Source organism: Drosophila biarmipes, chromosome X (assembly GCF_025231255.1).
Source record: "Drosophila biarmipes strain raj3 chromosome X, RU_DBia_V1.1, whole genome shotgun sequence".
Lineage (NCBI taxonomy): Eukaryota > Metazoa > Arthropoda > Insecta > Diptera > Drosophilidae > Drosophila > Drosophila biarmipes.
Genome location: NC_066611.1, coordinates 16,872,148 through 16,886,275, shown reverse-complemented (window position 1 = coordinate 16,886,275; position 14,128 = coordinate 16,872,148). Strand labels below are relative to the sequence as shown.

The 14,128-nt window shown below is 48.8% G+C and overlaps 4 protein-coding genes across 4 annotated transcripts; 2 read left to right on the top strand and 2 right to left on the bottom strand.

The window, feature by feature from the left end:
- Position 1: 1 nt before the first annotated feature.
- On the top strand, positions 2-2,200 carry LOC108021895 (histone acetyltransferase Tip60). The gene is made up of 5 exons (XM_017090713.3): positions 2-246; positions 312-438; positions 495-1,719; positions 1,790-2,002; positions 2,065-2,200. Coding segments are annotated over exons 1-5 (1,626 nt in total). The 5' UTR covers positions 2-186; the 3' UTR covers positions 2,066-2,200.
- Positions 2,017-2,863, bottom strand: LOC108021897 (augmin complex subunit dgt4). The gene has a single exon (XM_017090715.3). The coding sequence runs from the start codon at positions 2,771-2,773 to the stop codon at positions 2,210-2,212; it is 564 nt and encodes a 187-aa protein (XP_016946204.1). The 5' UTR covers positions 2,774-2,863; the 3' UTR covers positions 2,017-2,209.
- A 589-nt stretch (positions 2,864-3,452) lies between these two features.
- LOC108021898 (tRNA (cytosine(34)-C(5))-methyltransferase) lies at positions 3,453-6,166 on the top strand. The gene is made up of 3 exons (XM_017090716.3): positions 3,453-3,644; positions 3,724-5,548; positions 5,607-6,166. The coding sequence occupies exons 1-3, from the start codon at positions 3,585-3,587 to the stop codon at positions 5,891-5,893; spliced, it is 2,172 nt and encodes a 723-aa protein (XP_016946205.1). The 5' UTR covers positions 3,453-3,584; the 3' UTR covers positions 5,894-6,166.
- On the bottom strand, positions 6,046-12,219 carry LOC108021899 (thymosin beta). The gene is made up of 4 exons (XM_017090717.3): positions 12,054-12,219; positions 7,177-7,312; positions 7,001-7,114; positions 6,046-6,856 (listed from the first exon to the last, which is right to left on the bottom strand). Exons 2-4 carry the CDS (start codon positions 7,310-7,312, stop codon positions 6,717-6,719), a joined length of 390 nt encoding a protein of 129 aa, XP_016946206.1. The 5' UTR covers positions 12,054-12,219; the 3' UTR covers positions 6,046-6,716.
- Positions 12,220-14,128: the final 1,909 nt, after the last annotated feature.

Below are 14,128 nucleotides of genomic sequence, written 5' to 3'. Positions count from 1 at the left end.
CACTGTGCCTGGACGACGCTGCGCAGCACTGCAACACTGCCTGTCATCGATAATTTTAAACCGCTGATGTCACTGGCGATGACGATGGCCAATCGATAGGTCGATAGTCGCGATTGTTTTTGGCAAAAAAAAAAAAAAACAGATTGTTTATATATTTTGTTATTTGGCAAACGGCGAGCGAAACAGATGAAAATTAATCACAAATATGAGTTCGACGACGACGTGGCCTCCATTTGCGAGTCGACGGTGGGTTGGACTGGAGCCGGGTGTCCTTTTGAGAGCCCCTTTCAATGGTTTCTGTCCCTTTGCAGGCCGCCCTCACCGAGGGATGTCGGCTGCCCGTCAGGATGCACAAGACGGACGACTGGCCGCTGGCGGAGATCGTGAGCATCAAGGAGCTGGACGGACGCCGGCAGTTCTACGTGCACTATGTGGACTGTGAGTATGGGCGCCGGCAGTCGGAACATCCCAACTTAACAGCCCCGATTTTGCAGTCAACAAGCGCCTGGACGAGTGGGTCAATGAGGAGGATCTGTACACGCGGAAGGTGCAGTTCCCGCGGCGCGACGGCTCCCAGACGGGCACCAGCACCGGGGTGACCACCCCCCAGCGCCACCACTCGCTGGCGGGCAGTGTTTCCCGGCCCACATCGCCGCAGCATCCTGGTGCCGGCGCTGCGCCATCGATCCCCTCGACTCCCAGTGCGCCAGCAGGCAGTGCTCCCCCTGCGGCGGCAGTTCCTAGCTCGGCGCCGCCTCCTGGGACGCCCAGCAGTGGCGGAGAGCTGGTGAATGGCAACAACCTGGCTGCGGCCCTGCAGAAGCGCATCAATCGCAAGCGCAAAGTGCACGGAGGCTCGGCCCATGGGCACCACAGCCTGCAGGTGCAATCGCAGACGCCAACTGCGCATCCCACCACGCCACAGACGCCCACGTCCACGCCCGTGCATGTGACGGGCGACGGCCTGATCAGCGGGGCGGCCAACGAAGACGGCGATGGCTCGCAGGATGGCAAGACGCCCACGCCGCGGCAATCGGGCAGCATGGTGACGCACCAGGACGACGTGGTGACGCGCATGAAGAACGTGGAGATGATCGAGCTGGGCCGGCATCGCATTAAGCCCTGGTACTTCTCGCCCTATCCGCAGGAGCTGTGCCAAATGCCGTGCATCTACATCTGTGAGTTCTGCCTGAAGTACAGGAAGAGCAGGAAGTGCCTGGAGCGGCACTTGTCCAAGTGCAATCTACGCCATCCGCCGGGCAACGAGATCTACCGCAAGCACACCATCTCCTTCTTCGAAATAGACGGGCGCAAGAACAAGGTGTACGCCCAGAACCTGTGCCTCCTGGCCAAACTCTTTCTGGACCACAAGACACTCTACTACGACACGGATCCGTTCCTGTTCTACGTGATGACCGAGTTCGATTCGCGGGGCTTCCACATTGTGGGCTACTTCTCCAAGGAGAAGGAGAGTACCGAGGACTACAACGTGGCCTGCATTCTCACCATGCCTCCGTACCAGCGCAAGGGCTACGGCAAGCTGCTCATCGAGTTCAGCTACGAGCTGTCCAAGTTCGAGGGCAAGACGGGCTCGCCCGAGAAGCCGCTGTCGGATCTGGGCCTGCTATCCTATCGATCCTACTGGGCGCAAACCATACTGGAGATCTTCATCAGCCAGAACCCGAGCACGGACGGCGAGAAGCCCACCATAACGATTAAGTAAGGTCAACCTTAATCTCGTCGGGGATCATAGGTACTTATATTCCAATCTTATTCCTGCTTCGTTCAGCGACATCTGCGAATGCACCTCCATCAAGAAGGAGGACGTCATTTCCACGCTGCAGAACCTGAACCTGATCAACTACTACAAGGGCCAGTACATCGTGTGCATCAACCGGGACACCATCGAGCAGCACCGGCGGGCGATGGACAAGCGCAAGATCCGCATCGACTCCAAGTGCCTGCACTGGACGGCCAAGGACTGGTCCAAGCGCTCCAAATGGTAAGCTCTCCTCCTATGTCTGCCGACAACAGTATTTATTAGAATTTCAATTTATTTTCCAGAACGCCGCTGCCAAATATCCTCGTCGGTTGGACCTGCATTCGTTGTGGCTCGTGCTTTTCATTCGCAGTGATCCACTCTTAATGTTTTAAACTATTTTATATGCTATAAATATAAATATAAATATGTATACACGTTTGTGGCAAGCTAGTTGACTGAGTCGCGCGGAGGCAGCAGGTCGTCCACAAGGCGGTCCATGGCCTGCATCACGCCCAGCTCCATGCCATTCTCCAATCCATCGACGGCCGTGCGCAGGCCGTTGAACGCCTCCTGGTTCTGGGCGAACTCGCGCTGCTGCCGGCTGAGATTCAGGCGCGGCTTGTGGGCGCTCCTCAGCTGCTCCCGGCACTGCTCCACATCCTTGGAGTCCAGCGTGGCGGGACGCAGATCGCTGCTGAGTTTGGAGCGCAGACTAGCGACATCCCTGGCCGCCTGCTCGATTTTATCCACATCGGGCGCGCGCTGGGCATCCACGGCCGTCTGCAGGGAGGCGCACTTCAGGAGCCTGGCCAGCCGCCCGAACTCGCGCTGGTACTCGCACTTGGCGTCCAGCCAGGTGCGCACTTGCTCCTCCACCTGGCGCTTCACGTTGCGACTGTCCTCCTCTAAGCGCCGCATCGCCTCCAGGTGCAGCAGGTACTGGATGTCGTCCATGCCCTCGGGCGCCCATGGGGGCGGTGTGAACGAGGTGGGCGTGGGCGATGACTCCATGTTCTTATTTAACTTAATTTAACAGAAAGAGGGAAATTCGGATTCGATTGTCGGCTGCTTAGGTTTGGTGGCTTGTTATCGGAAGCTATCGATAACTGCTAACGGGGATTTTAAACGCCGTTAGAAAGTAGCTACTTTCACGTCAAATCTGGCTATCTCGCAGACATATTTCCCATAAAATCGTAATAAATAATAATTTTTATTTATTTAATTTCATAATTTCATTAAAAATATTATCTTTGTGCTGTATTTAATAATGTTATACAGCAGTAGACACATTTATGAAGATGGTATTGTTTACCACCGTAATCCACAATGCAATAATGTGTATATATGGACCAAGAAATCCAATAAATATAAACGAATACAAGAAGTTAATTCTTGTGGTTCTAGTACACAATATATTCAAAATAGATTTATTTTATTTCCTTCTTTGATTCGGCTACTTTTAGTGTTTACCAAAAGTGTTTAGCGTCCTTTCATATCGATAGTTGACAGTACAGTTTTGGCGCCAAAATGTAGTTGATAATGTAAAAGCCGCCACAACTTGACCATTAAATTGAATTAATCTTTAATGTAAGAAATCTAATTTAAGGCCGGAAAAAATGAGTTTTTAATTAGCAATCAATTTTTTTTTAAGTTGTACAATTAATTTCGTAGGCTAACTTGCAGGGGTCCGGCAACGCCCAACCACCAGAGTTGCCAGACAGCCGGCGAACACGTTTTATTTGTTTCGTCGAAATAAATAAACGTTGCTTTCCCTTTTTTAACTTAACCGGCGGATAAAGCAGCTCTAGCTCGATCGCGATCAATGGGACGGAACAAGAAGCAAAATCCCTTTGCGGCCCGCAAGCGTCAGAAGCGGGAGAATGTGCGTGCTCCAGAATGGGTGCTCGAAAGGAGGAGCCCTCCACGTTTTCCGATTTTAATGCACACTTACCATTTTTTAGGGTCCCGAGCGCCCCGATCGCAGAGCCCTGCCGTACGAGGAGATCAAGCGGGACAACGCCTTCTTCATCAAGTACTACCACCTGCAGAAGATCTGCGCCGGCGAGGAGGAGTGGGCGCAGTTCCTCGAGTCCATCAGGGACAACCTGCCCACCACCTTCCGGGTGACGGGCTTCAGGGACGAGGCCAAGGCCCTGCTCTCGATCATCGAGACGCAGCTGTTCACCGAGTATGTGCGCGCGGTGGCCGAGCTGCACCAGATCCCGCCCGAGCAGGTGGAGCGACCGCTGTGCCTGCCCTGGTACCCCAACGGGCTGGCCTACCAGCTGCATCTCACGCGCAAGGACATCCGCCGCTCGGAGCCGCTCTACCGGCTGCACAACTTCCTCATTGTGGAGACGACGGCGGGCGGCATTAGCCGGCAGGAGGCCGTCTCCATGATCCCACCCATCGTCCTGGACGTCCAGCCCACGGACAAGGTGCTGGACATGTGTGCCGCGCCGGGCTCCAAGACGGCTCAGCTGATCGAGGCGCTGCACGCGGCGCCCGAGGAGCACAAGATCCCGCCCGGCTTTGTGCTGGCCAACGATGTGGACAACAACCGCTGCTACATGTTGGTGCACCAGGCCAAGCGCCTCAACTCGCCCTGCCTGCTGGTGACCAACCACGACAGCAGCGCCTTCCCCAACCTGCTGACCACGCAGCCGGACGGCTCCAAGGCCATCCTCAAGTTCGACAAGATCCTGTGCGATGTGCCCTGCTCCGGCGACGGCACTCTGCGCAAGAACCCGGACATCTGGCTGAAGTGGAACCTGGCGCAGGCCTACAACCTGCACGGCATCCAGTACCGCATTGTGCGACGCGGCGCCGAGATGCTGGAGGTGGGCGGCCGCCTGGTGTACTCCACCTGCTCGCTGAATCCCATCGAGAACGAGGCGGTGCTGCAGCGCATCCTCAAGGAGGCCGACGGGGCCCTGGAGCTGGTCGATGCCGGGCACCTGGTGCCGGGCCTCAAGTACAAGCCCGGCATGACCGACTGGAAGCTGGCCACCAAGGAGGTGGACCAGATCTTCACCAGCTTCGAGGAGGTGCCCGAGAGCCTGCACACCATCATCCGGCCCGGCATGTTCCCGCTGCCCGCCGACGAGATGGCCAAGATCGGGCTGGAGAAGTGCCTGCGCGTGCTGCCGCATCTGCAGGACAGCGGCGGCTTCTTTGTGGCCGTGCTGGAGAAACGCCGTCAGCTGGGCTTCGAGAAGAACGACGTGGTCGAGCTGGTGGAGCAGAACGAAAGGGCCAAGGAGCCGGCCGCCGAGCCGCAGGTGGACGAGGCGGGCAAGCCCATCGAGGAGAAGTCGGTGCCGTGGGGACCGCAGCGCAAGAAGCGCCGCCTGCACGGCTACAAGGAGGATCCCTATGTGTTCTTCGGCGAGAACGACGCCGACTACCAGGCCATCAAGGAGTTCTACCAGCTGGACGAGGCCCTCAACCAGCGATGCCTCCTCACGCGCTGCGTCACGGACAAGAAGAAGAACATCTACTACTGCTCGGACCCCATCCGCGACCTGGTGCTGAACAACGAGCACAACATCAAGATCATCAACACGGGCGTCAAGACATTCGTGCGCTGCGAGAACCGGCACACGGTGCATCCGTTCCGCCTGGCCCAGGAGGGCCTGCAGACCTCGAACGCCTTCATGGGCGCCAGCAGGCGCATCCAGGTGGAGCGCGAGGACCTGGTGATGATGCTCAACTGCACGGATCCCACGCAGCCGCCCTCCACGCACGAACTGCGCAAGGAGACGCAGGAGCGCTGCAAGGAGTTGGGTAAGTGCTCGATAGGCCAACCAGTTCCACCGCCGATCTAATGGCCAATCTCTTTTAGGTGTGGGCAGCTGCATCCTCAAGTACGTGGACGAGCGCTTCACCCTGTACACGGTGGGCTGGCGCGGCACCTCCAGCCTGCGTGCCTACGTGCACAAGGACGAGACCATCCACATCCTGCGGCTGCTGGGCGCCGACCTCGGCAAGTTCGAGACCAACAAGTACGAGGAGGCGCGCGTCGCGGCCGCCGCTGCGGCGGAGGCAGCCAGGGAGGCCGAGGGATCCGCCGATGCCGCCGAATCCGCGCCCACGCCCTTGGACGCCGCAGAGGTGGCCACCGAGAGCTAGTGCCCGCCGGCAGCAGCTCCGATACCTAGCATTTAAGCGGACCCTTGTATGATTATCACGAGCGCAAGTACACATGCCCCTCGAGTGGAGACAGTTAAACCCCTGACTATTATTCTCTGGCATAGGGGACCCCCCAGGCGAAAGACGTGGCGTTTTTAGTACGTTTTGTTATAAAATGTTACATTTATGTTTTATTTTCCCAGTATAAATATATCGTATGTAAAGTATATAAAAAAAAGTTCGTTAAAAAATTACACATACTCTTCATATAGATGCTTTCTACCGTAGTTCTTTTTGTTTTCCTGTTTTATACGCTTCATACGTGGTTTCGTGTCTTTTAAAAAGTATTTCTCGTGTATTTTTGAGTGAGTTGGCTGTCGTATTGCTTTGTGTCGGCGATTTCCGTTCCCTTCGAGCTGATGTGTGTGTGAGTGTCGTGTGTTTTGAAAACATTTATGCACAAGTATATGGGATAGACAGGGGCTTGGGTTTATTTCATGTTACTACGCTGTAGGACTGGGGGAGACTGGCTCCCTGCTTGTTAGTACAAAAAGGATACGTATATAAGTATAAAAAGTAGGGCGCAAAAAAAACGACCGGAATATGATAATGGTAAAATACTTTTGCGACCACGCGCATGCGCAGCGGTTCGAAATACTCGGTAGCAGTGGAGAAATGAGAGCGAATAGCTTTATGCGTACAAAGAGAGTTGAGATGCGGCGAGACGAAAGGTGGCGACGGGGTGACTGAGGTGAGGATCGCCGTGGATCGCAGTGGATCGCAGTGGATCGCCGCGGATCTCGGATCGCAGCGGAGCCCCTGCTTAAGCCTGCTTCTCGGCCTCGATCACCTCCTTGGTGGGCAGCACGTTCTTCTCGTTGGTCTCGGTGTGCTTCAACTTTTTCGCATCAAAGTTCTCGATGCCGGCGATGAACTGATTCTTCTCCTTCTCCTGCTCGATGGCTGCAATGCGAGATGGGGAAACAACAACATGTAGCACAAAACAATTATGGAGCGCGCATTGGCCAACTAAGGCGCGGCCGGTCTCTGGCCTTTATGGCCAGGCCAGCTGTGCGCACTGTGCGCACCGGATGGCCTACAACGCACCTTCCTTATCGGGCAACGGGTTCTTCTCGTTGGTCTCCGTGTGCTTCAAGTTGTTCTGGTTGAAGGCGGTGATGCCCTCGAAGATCGACTGCTGGGTCTTCTCGGCGGCCACGTCTGCGGGGCGAAAGGATTGGGTGTCAGTCGGCGGCTCATCGCTTTTCGTGGGACCAACTCACCTTCGGCGGTGGGGAGAATGATCTTCTCCTGGGTGCTGGCGTTCTTCAGCTTGTCCTGGTTGAAGCCCTCCAACTGGCTCTTCAGGTTCTCGGCCACCTTGGGCAGGTCCTTGAGTGCTGGTGCTGGGGCGGCCATCTGGAAAGGGTTGGAAAGGTTTGTCATGGTGTATTAGGTTGCTAACATAACAATTTATGAGTGTTTGTAATATGTTTTGGCAAAGGAATAATTTTGTTATATTCCTAAAAATCCTTTACGATCCTTCATATACAGGTTTTTGATAAACAAAAATAAAAGGCAAACATTCTGTTTATATAATAATTCCTCGTTTTTAATGACTTAATAGCCCATCGATCACTAGTTTTAGCTAACTTCGAGAATTAAGATACTAGTTTTTGCACTAGATAACAAGCTTCGATAGCTTATGATAGAATATTGATACTAAATTGATAGTACACTTTCGGTTCTTAGGGAAAAAATAAACCTACCATAAAAAACACTTGGTGCTAACCAGATAACAACTTTTCTGGGAAAAGTATACTTAAACGCAGTTCTTTCTCTATTTGCAGGGCATTAAGTCGCAAAATCGTTTACTGATTATAACAAAATTGTCAAAATATATGTATTGTTATACATTAAATATATGTTATTTTTTTAATAACAAAATGCTAGAATATAACTGAAAAAGTACATTTATGCGGAATTTAATCTTTATTTAAAGGAAATTAGTTAGCAAACCTAAGAAAAATGTATTATTACATAATATAACCTTATGTAGTTATTTTTATTTTTTTAATTGCAAGAATTTCAACTAAAAAAAGTACATTTATACGGAATTTATTCTATATTAAAAGGGAATTAGGTAGCAAAATCTATTGCTGATTAGGGCAAACTTTCTTAAATATATGTATTATTATACATTTAAAATGTATGTTATTTTGTTTTAATAAAAATGCAAGAATATAAACTGAAAAAGTACATTTATACAGGGTTCTTTCTCTATTTGCTAGGAATTAAGTCGCAAAATCAACTACTGATTAGCACAAAGCTGTCAAAATATGTGTATTTAATATATATATTATTATTATTATTATATTGTATAAAATCCAAGACTCAACTCTGCAGAATTTGCAAGTGAAATGAAAAGCTCTCTGGCTTATTATGGAAATCCGATTTCCCGCAGACCGGAAGCGGATATCGGTGTTATCGGAGACTCCGATGCCCGTTGTTCGCCTCTGCTGCGCCTCAATAAATAATTCATTTTCGCTGGAAGCGCAACGCAAAACCTCTTTGTTGACCGTTGGTTTTACTTTGTTTTACTCGATTTCCCAAGCGATAGCCGGGAAAGTGGAGCGATATCGATGACTCAAAAGGGCGACTCACACACACACACAGGGCAAGGACGAGCGTGTGTGGGTGTGTTTGCTATCGCGAAGGGAGAGCGAGAGAGAGAGTTCAGCGAACCCTTCCAACTTCCAACTGGGAAGAGATTGCGCGCGACTCCAATTGGACTGGCGCGCCGTGCTCGGCCTTCCGCGCTGGCGCGCTCTTATCAGAAGACATGTGTACTTGGCGGCGGTTAAACTGCATTTTATCACGTTTATTTTTAGTTGCGTTTGCCCATTTCGCAGCCGAGAAGACAAAGAGCGTCTTTGTGGCCCTGCCCGCCGCTCGATTGAACAGCTGCTGAGCTGCAATCGGCCCAAGGGCAGCGACCGCGCCAAAAACACAAGCGGAGCACGGGCCGCAGCCGCACACACATATTGATTTGCACATTCGCGGCCATAAATGGTCGTGAGCTGCGCCTCGGGCGGCCGGCCAAGCGCGCTGATTGACTAGCTGCCTAACGGCCGGCGGCCGCCGCTTTGCCCCTTCCCCGCTTCGCCGCTCAGCAGCCCGCTCGGTTCATGCGGCGCCTTCATCACGATCTGGGAGACCCGCCGATGGGGCCCTCTTCAGCCGGTGATTCGGCACCCTAATCTTGGCCTGATAGCGCTGATGAATCGCCCACCGCTTAGTAAAGCTGCTAAAAATAAGCCAGCCAAACAGCAGAACAATTCGCAATCCGGCCAAGAAACTACTCGTGTGCACAGAACTCAGGGGTAAACGGTGATCATAAACAAAACTTGGGTTAATTAACCATAGGAATACAGTAGTTGCGCCATAATAATATTAAAACTTTAAAGAACAAGACTTATTTTTCACTTTTGCGATCATAACTTGGGTTAATTAATCATTAATTGCTGGAGAAATGGGTTGTTTACATAGGAATACTTTAGTAGAGCTATAAAAATAATAAAAATGTGCCAGAACTCAATGTTATACAAAAAAATAAGTCCTATTTTTCATTCTTACGATCATAACTTGGGTGAAATAATCATAAGTTGCTAGAATGTAGTAAAAATGTGCCAGAACACGAAGCTATACGAAAAGAATGTCCTATTTTTCTTTTTTACGATCATAACTAGAGTAAATTGATCAAAAATTGCTAAAGAAATTGTTCGTTTATATACGAAAACAGTAGTGGACCTATAGAAATAGTAAAAATGTGGCAGAAATCGTTAGTTATACAAAAAATAAGTCTTAAATTCTTAGTCTTATTATCATAACTTGAGTAAATTGATCATAAATTGCCAGAAAAATGTGTTGTATACATAGGACAACAGTAGTGGTGCTTAATAACAATAAAACCGTGTCAGAACTCGAAGTTATACAAAAAAGAAGTCTTATTTTTCATTTTTTCTTATCATAACTCGAGTAAATAAGCCTAAATTGCTAAAGAACTTGTTTGTTTATATGGGGAAACAGTAGGTGTGCTAAAATAACAATAAAACCGTGGCACAACTCTAAGTTATACAAAAAATAGGTCCTATTTCCCCATTTAATGCCTGCCATTTATCGATCGCAGCGCCCAAGTTGAATTCCGATTAACTGGTCATCGTGTAAACCGAGTGTCGCATTAGTCAGCTCCTTGCGGCGAACAAAGGAGAGGCGACTGCGCATACACACACAGTGGGAGTGCTCGGGCGGAGGGTGGCTTCCAGCGGGGGCCGGGGCCGGGGCCGGGGGCAATGGAGTTCGCCGTGAATCAACTTCCAACATCCAACTTCGAAATTCGAAATATGGTCGACCCGCTTAAAGCCGCCGCTGAATCATCGCTTTATACTGCACAGGCACACACACACAGGCAGACAGGCATACAGGCATACAGGCGCACCGACATGTGTGTGCTTGTATATCTGAGTTCAGCGTTGCCCACACAGCTGTGCTTCTTCTTGCTGCTCTTCGCCTGGCTTCGCCCTGCCCGTCCCCCTCTTTCGCCTGTTTTTGGCCACATCTCTTGGTGCTTTCTTCTGGGGCGGGGGTATGTGTGTGCGAGTGAGACGGCGCCCGGAGACCGTTAAAAACAAAAGGAATTTCTTTGGGGCCACGAAGAGTAGAGAGCGGCTGCGAAATACATGCAAAGCCGAGTGAGTCAAAGCCGCTGATGCGTGGCAGCCGGCCGACGAACGGAGTGCGCAAAGGAGGCGGAGAAAGAAGGGGCGGAGAGAGCGGAGGAGCCGGGTGACAGCACGTCCGCCTCACACGTACACCCTCAACGCGGCGCGACTCCTGCTCGCCTGCAGCGGTGTGAGTGCGCCGGAGAGCGGGGGAGAGCCGGAGAGAGAGGCAGGCGACTGGCATTGCATTTTAAGTACACTTCGCTTTGTGCACATTATGTGCCGGGCACATAGGCTCGCCACTGATGCAGGCGGCCGCGCTTAGTCATACGTACATTCGGCTTGCAAATCGCCGGGGACATTGGATATCCCGGCACCACGCCCAGCAAAATTCGCAGTCCGCACACATGCACACACACACTCGGGCAGCGCACAGCCGAGGTCGCGCCGATAGGACGGGATGTCACTCCTGCCATAATGTGTACGGCCAGTGGCTATGACGAGACAGCTAAGGTTGCCGTCTTGCCGCTGAAGGTGGAACAGCTTCAATTACAAATTTAACACAAGTTTCTGTCGCATTTTTATAACAGAAAAAAAAGTTTGGCAAACTATTCCTAGTTTAGTTGAATGATTTAAAAGTGTGAGCTATAAGTTTTCAATTCCAGCTGCAGTCTGTTAATAAAAATGCTTTGCAGCTCGTTTATTGATTTTACAGAATGATTTCCGAATATTATTTTCATTTCTAGCCAATGAAATACACTTTATCTGACTTAAAAAAAAAAACCTTTTCAATTAATAACCTTTTAACTCTTCTTTCGAATTTACAATTTTATTTTTTGATTATTTTTTCCGTATCTCAACAAATACTCATTCCAGGCTGTTTTATTTTTGCGACCCTGAATGTTTATTTGATTTTTCCAATGAGCGCAGACAGTGTCACTTTTTTCGCGACGCCCACTGTGGGGGAGGATACGGGGCAGCAGCAACAACCACAGGCGCCCCGCCCAAGCACGCACGCACACACTCTCAGCGCAGACGGCGAAAAAGAAGTGCAAAATGCCGGCCGGCACACGCACACACACACACGCCAAATCCGAAGTTTGGGCCACACAAAAAACGGCAAAAAAAAGTAGAAAATAAGAAAACAGTCAACAAAAGCGGCGACGACAAAGCGCCTCAACAGCTGCAGAAGAGAGTGAAGAGTGGCAGGGCGGAGGAAGAGGAGTGGAAAGGCGGAGAGAGAGAGCCGGGATAACGGTCCGCAGCAGCACAATAAATGTTTATAACAAATGCGCTGCCATTTTTGCAATCGCTGAAGAAGCGCAGCAGCAAAAACCAGTTAGAGGCCCCCTGCCCCCCGGCTGTCCAGCGAAAATTGGTCAAAACGGAGCTACAATAGGCACCCTCAAAAAGGCTTAGAGAAAACTTTGGCAGCTCACCTTGGTTCGGTTTTTGGCGTTGGTTTCTGGACTGGCAAAGAGGATTACTGCGACGGGGTCGGGCCTGTGTGTGTCTCTGTGTATCTGGGCACTTGGCGTTGGCAACCTCTCGCGAAGCGGAGCTCTCGACGTCACAAATCTAATACTTGGCGCTCGGCGGAGATCCCCGGTTTTTATACGGGCGGCCGCCGCTCAAGCTCGCAGGGGTGGAGAGTCATCGAAATATCGAAAGTCATCGAATCACCTCTATGTGTTTCAGTATTTTTGGTATATACGTAGGCAAACGCAAGCAACGTAGGGTCATCGATGTTTTCCAAGCCCAGGAAGCCAGAGCGGGGTAACTATCGATAGTTTCGGTGTGTTGGGAGCACAAATTCAATATCGTTCTCTGTACAGCTCTCTTTGCAAACTTAAATTATAAGCAATATCCTATTTTTATTTCGTACTTTATATACTCTTTATCATATTCAATGTATCATACTATCAACATTACCTAAAACTAGGACTAGACTATACTTCTATAACTACATAAAGAGATCAGCTTGGAGATCAAATAAAGAAAGAACAAAAGAATACCTAGAGTGCATCGCATTATCGGTAGCGACCATAAAATATCGAGGGTGGCTCAGAAAAATAAGCTTTCGATAGCGCCATCGATAGCTTATCGATGTTTTCCATCGCTGCCGACCCTTACGGTTGCTTACGTTACGTTACGTTTTCGCCAAAACCGTTTCAGACATACCAATGTTGGGTAGGAATCCTCGCTATGGTTTCAGTATATACCAGATCAATAACAGTATACAGGGACGTTATCCTTGATAACTGGTTCAAGTCCAGATCCTGTGGGTAGTGTCTTGGCTATTTTCCCGCGCTTTTAGTCGATAGAAGTATTTCAAAAAGTAAGTAATAGAAAAAATTTATGAATTTCAACAGAATCTTTAAAGTTTGTTTCCAAAACAATCGGCCATAGTCCTTGATTTGGCTAATATACAAATAAAGAACCGTAGAGAAAAATCTTATTTTTGGCAAAAATCTAAATACTATTTTTAAAATAATCGATAGCAAATTAAGCAAGCTTTCCGAAACAATCGGTCATTTAGCTGTGCGCCTTGATTTAGATAAACTACGATTGAAAAACCACAAAAAAATCTCTTATTTTTGCCTAAAATCTGAAATCCAAAAAAATCATGAATGCCCCTTACAAAAAATGAAAAAATGGGTCAAAAAATAAATTTTCATATAATTGATGCAGATCGATAGCAAATTAAGCAAGCTTTCCGAAACAATCGGTCTTTTAGCTGTGCGCCTTGATTTGGATAAACTACGATTGAAAAACCACAAAAAAATCTCTTATTTTTGCCTAAAATCTGAAATCCAAAAAAATCATGAATACCCCTTACAAAAAATGAAAAAATGGGTCAAAAAATAAATTTTCATATATTTTATGCAGATCGATAGCAAATTAAGCAAGCTTTCCGAAACCGTCGGTCTTTTAGCTGTGCGCCTTGATTTGGATAAACTACGATTGAAAAACCACAAAAAAATCTCTTATTTTTGCCTAAAATCTGAAATCCAAAAAAATCATGAATGCCCCTTACAAAAAATGAAAAAATGGGTCAAAAAATAAATTTTCATGTTATTGATGCAGATCGATAGCAAATTTAGCAAGCTTTCCGAAACAATCGGTCTTTTAGCTGTGCGCCTTGATTTGGATAAACTACGATTGAAAAACCACAAAAAATCTCTTATTTTTGCCTATAATCTGAAATCCAAAAAAATCATGAATGCCCCTTACAAAAAATGAAAAAATGGGTCAAAAAATAAATTTTCATGTTATTGATGCAGATCGATAGCAAATTTAGCAAGCTTTCCGAAACAATCGGTCTTTTAGCTGTGCGCCTTGATTTGGATAAACTACGATTGAAAAACCACAAAAAAATCTCTTATTTTTGCCTAAAATCTGAAATCCAAAAAAATCATGAATACCCCTTACAAAAAATGAAAAAATGGGTCAAAAAATAAATTTTCATATATTTTATGCAGATCGATAGCAAATTAAGCAAGCTTTCCGAAAC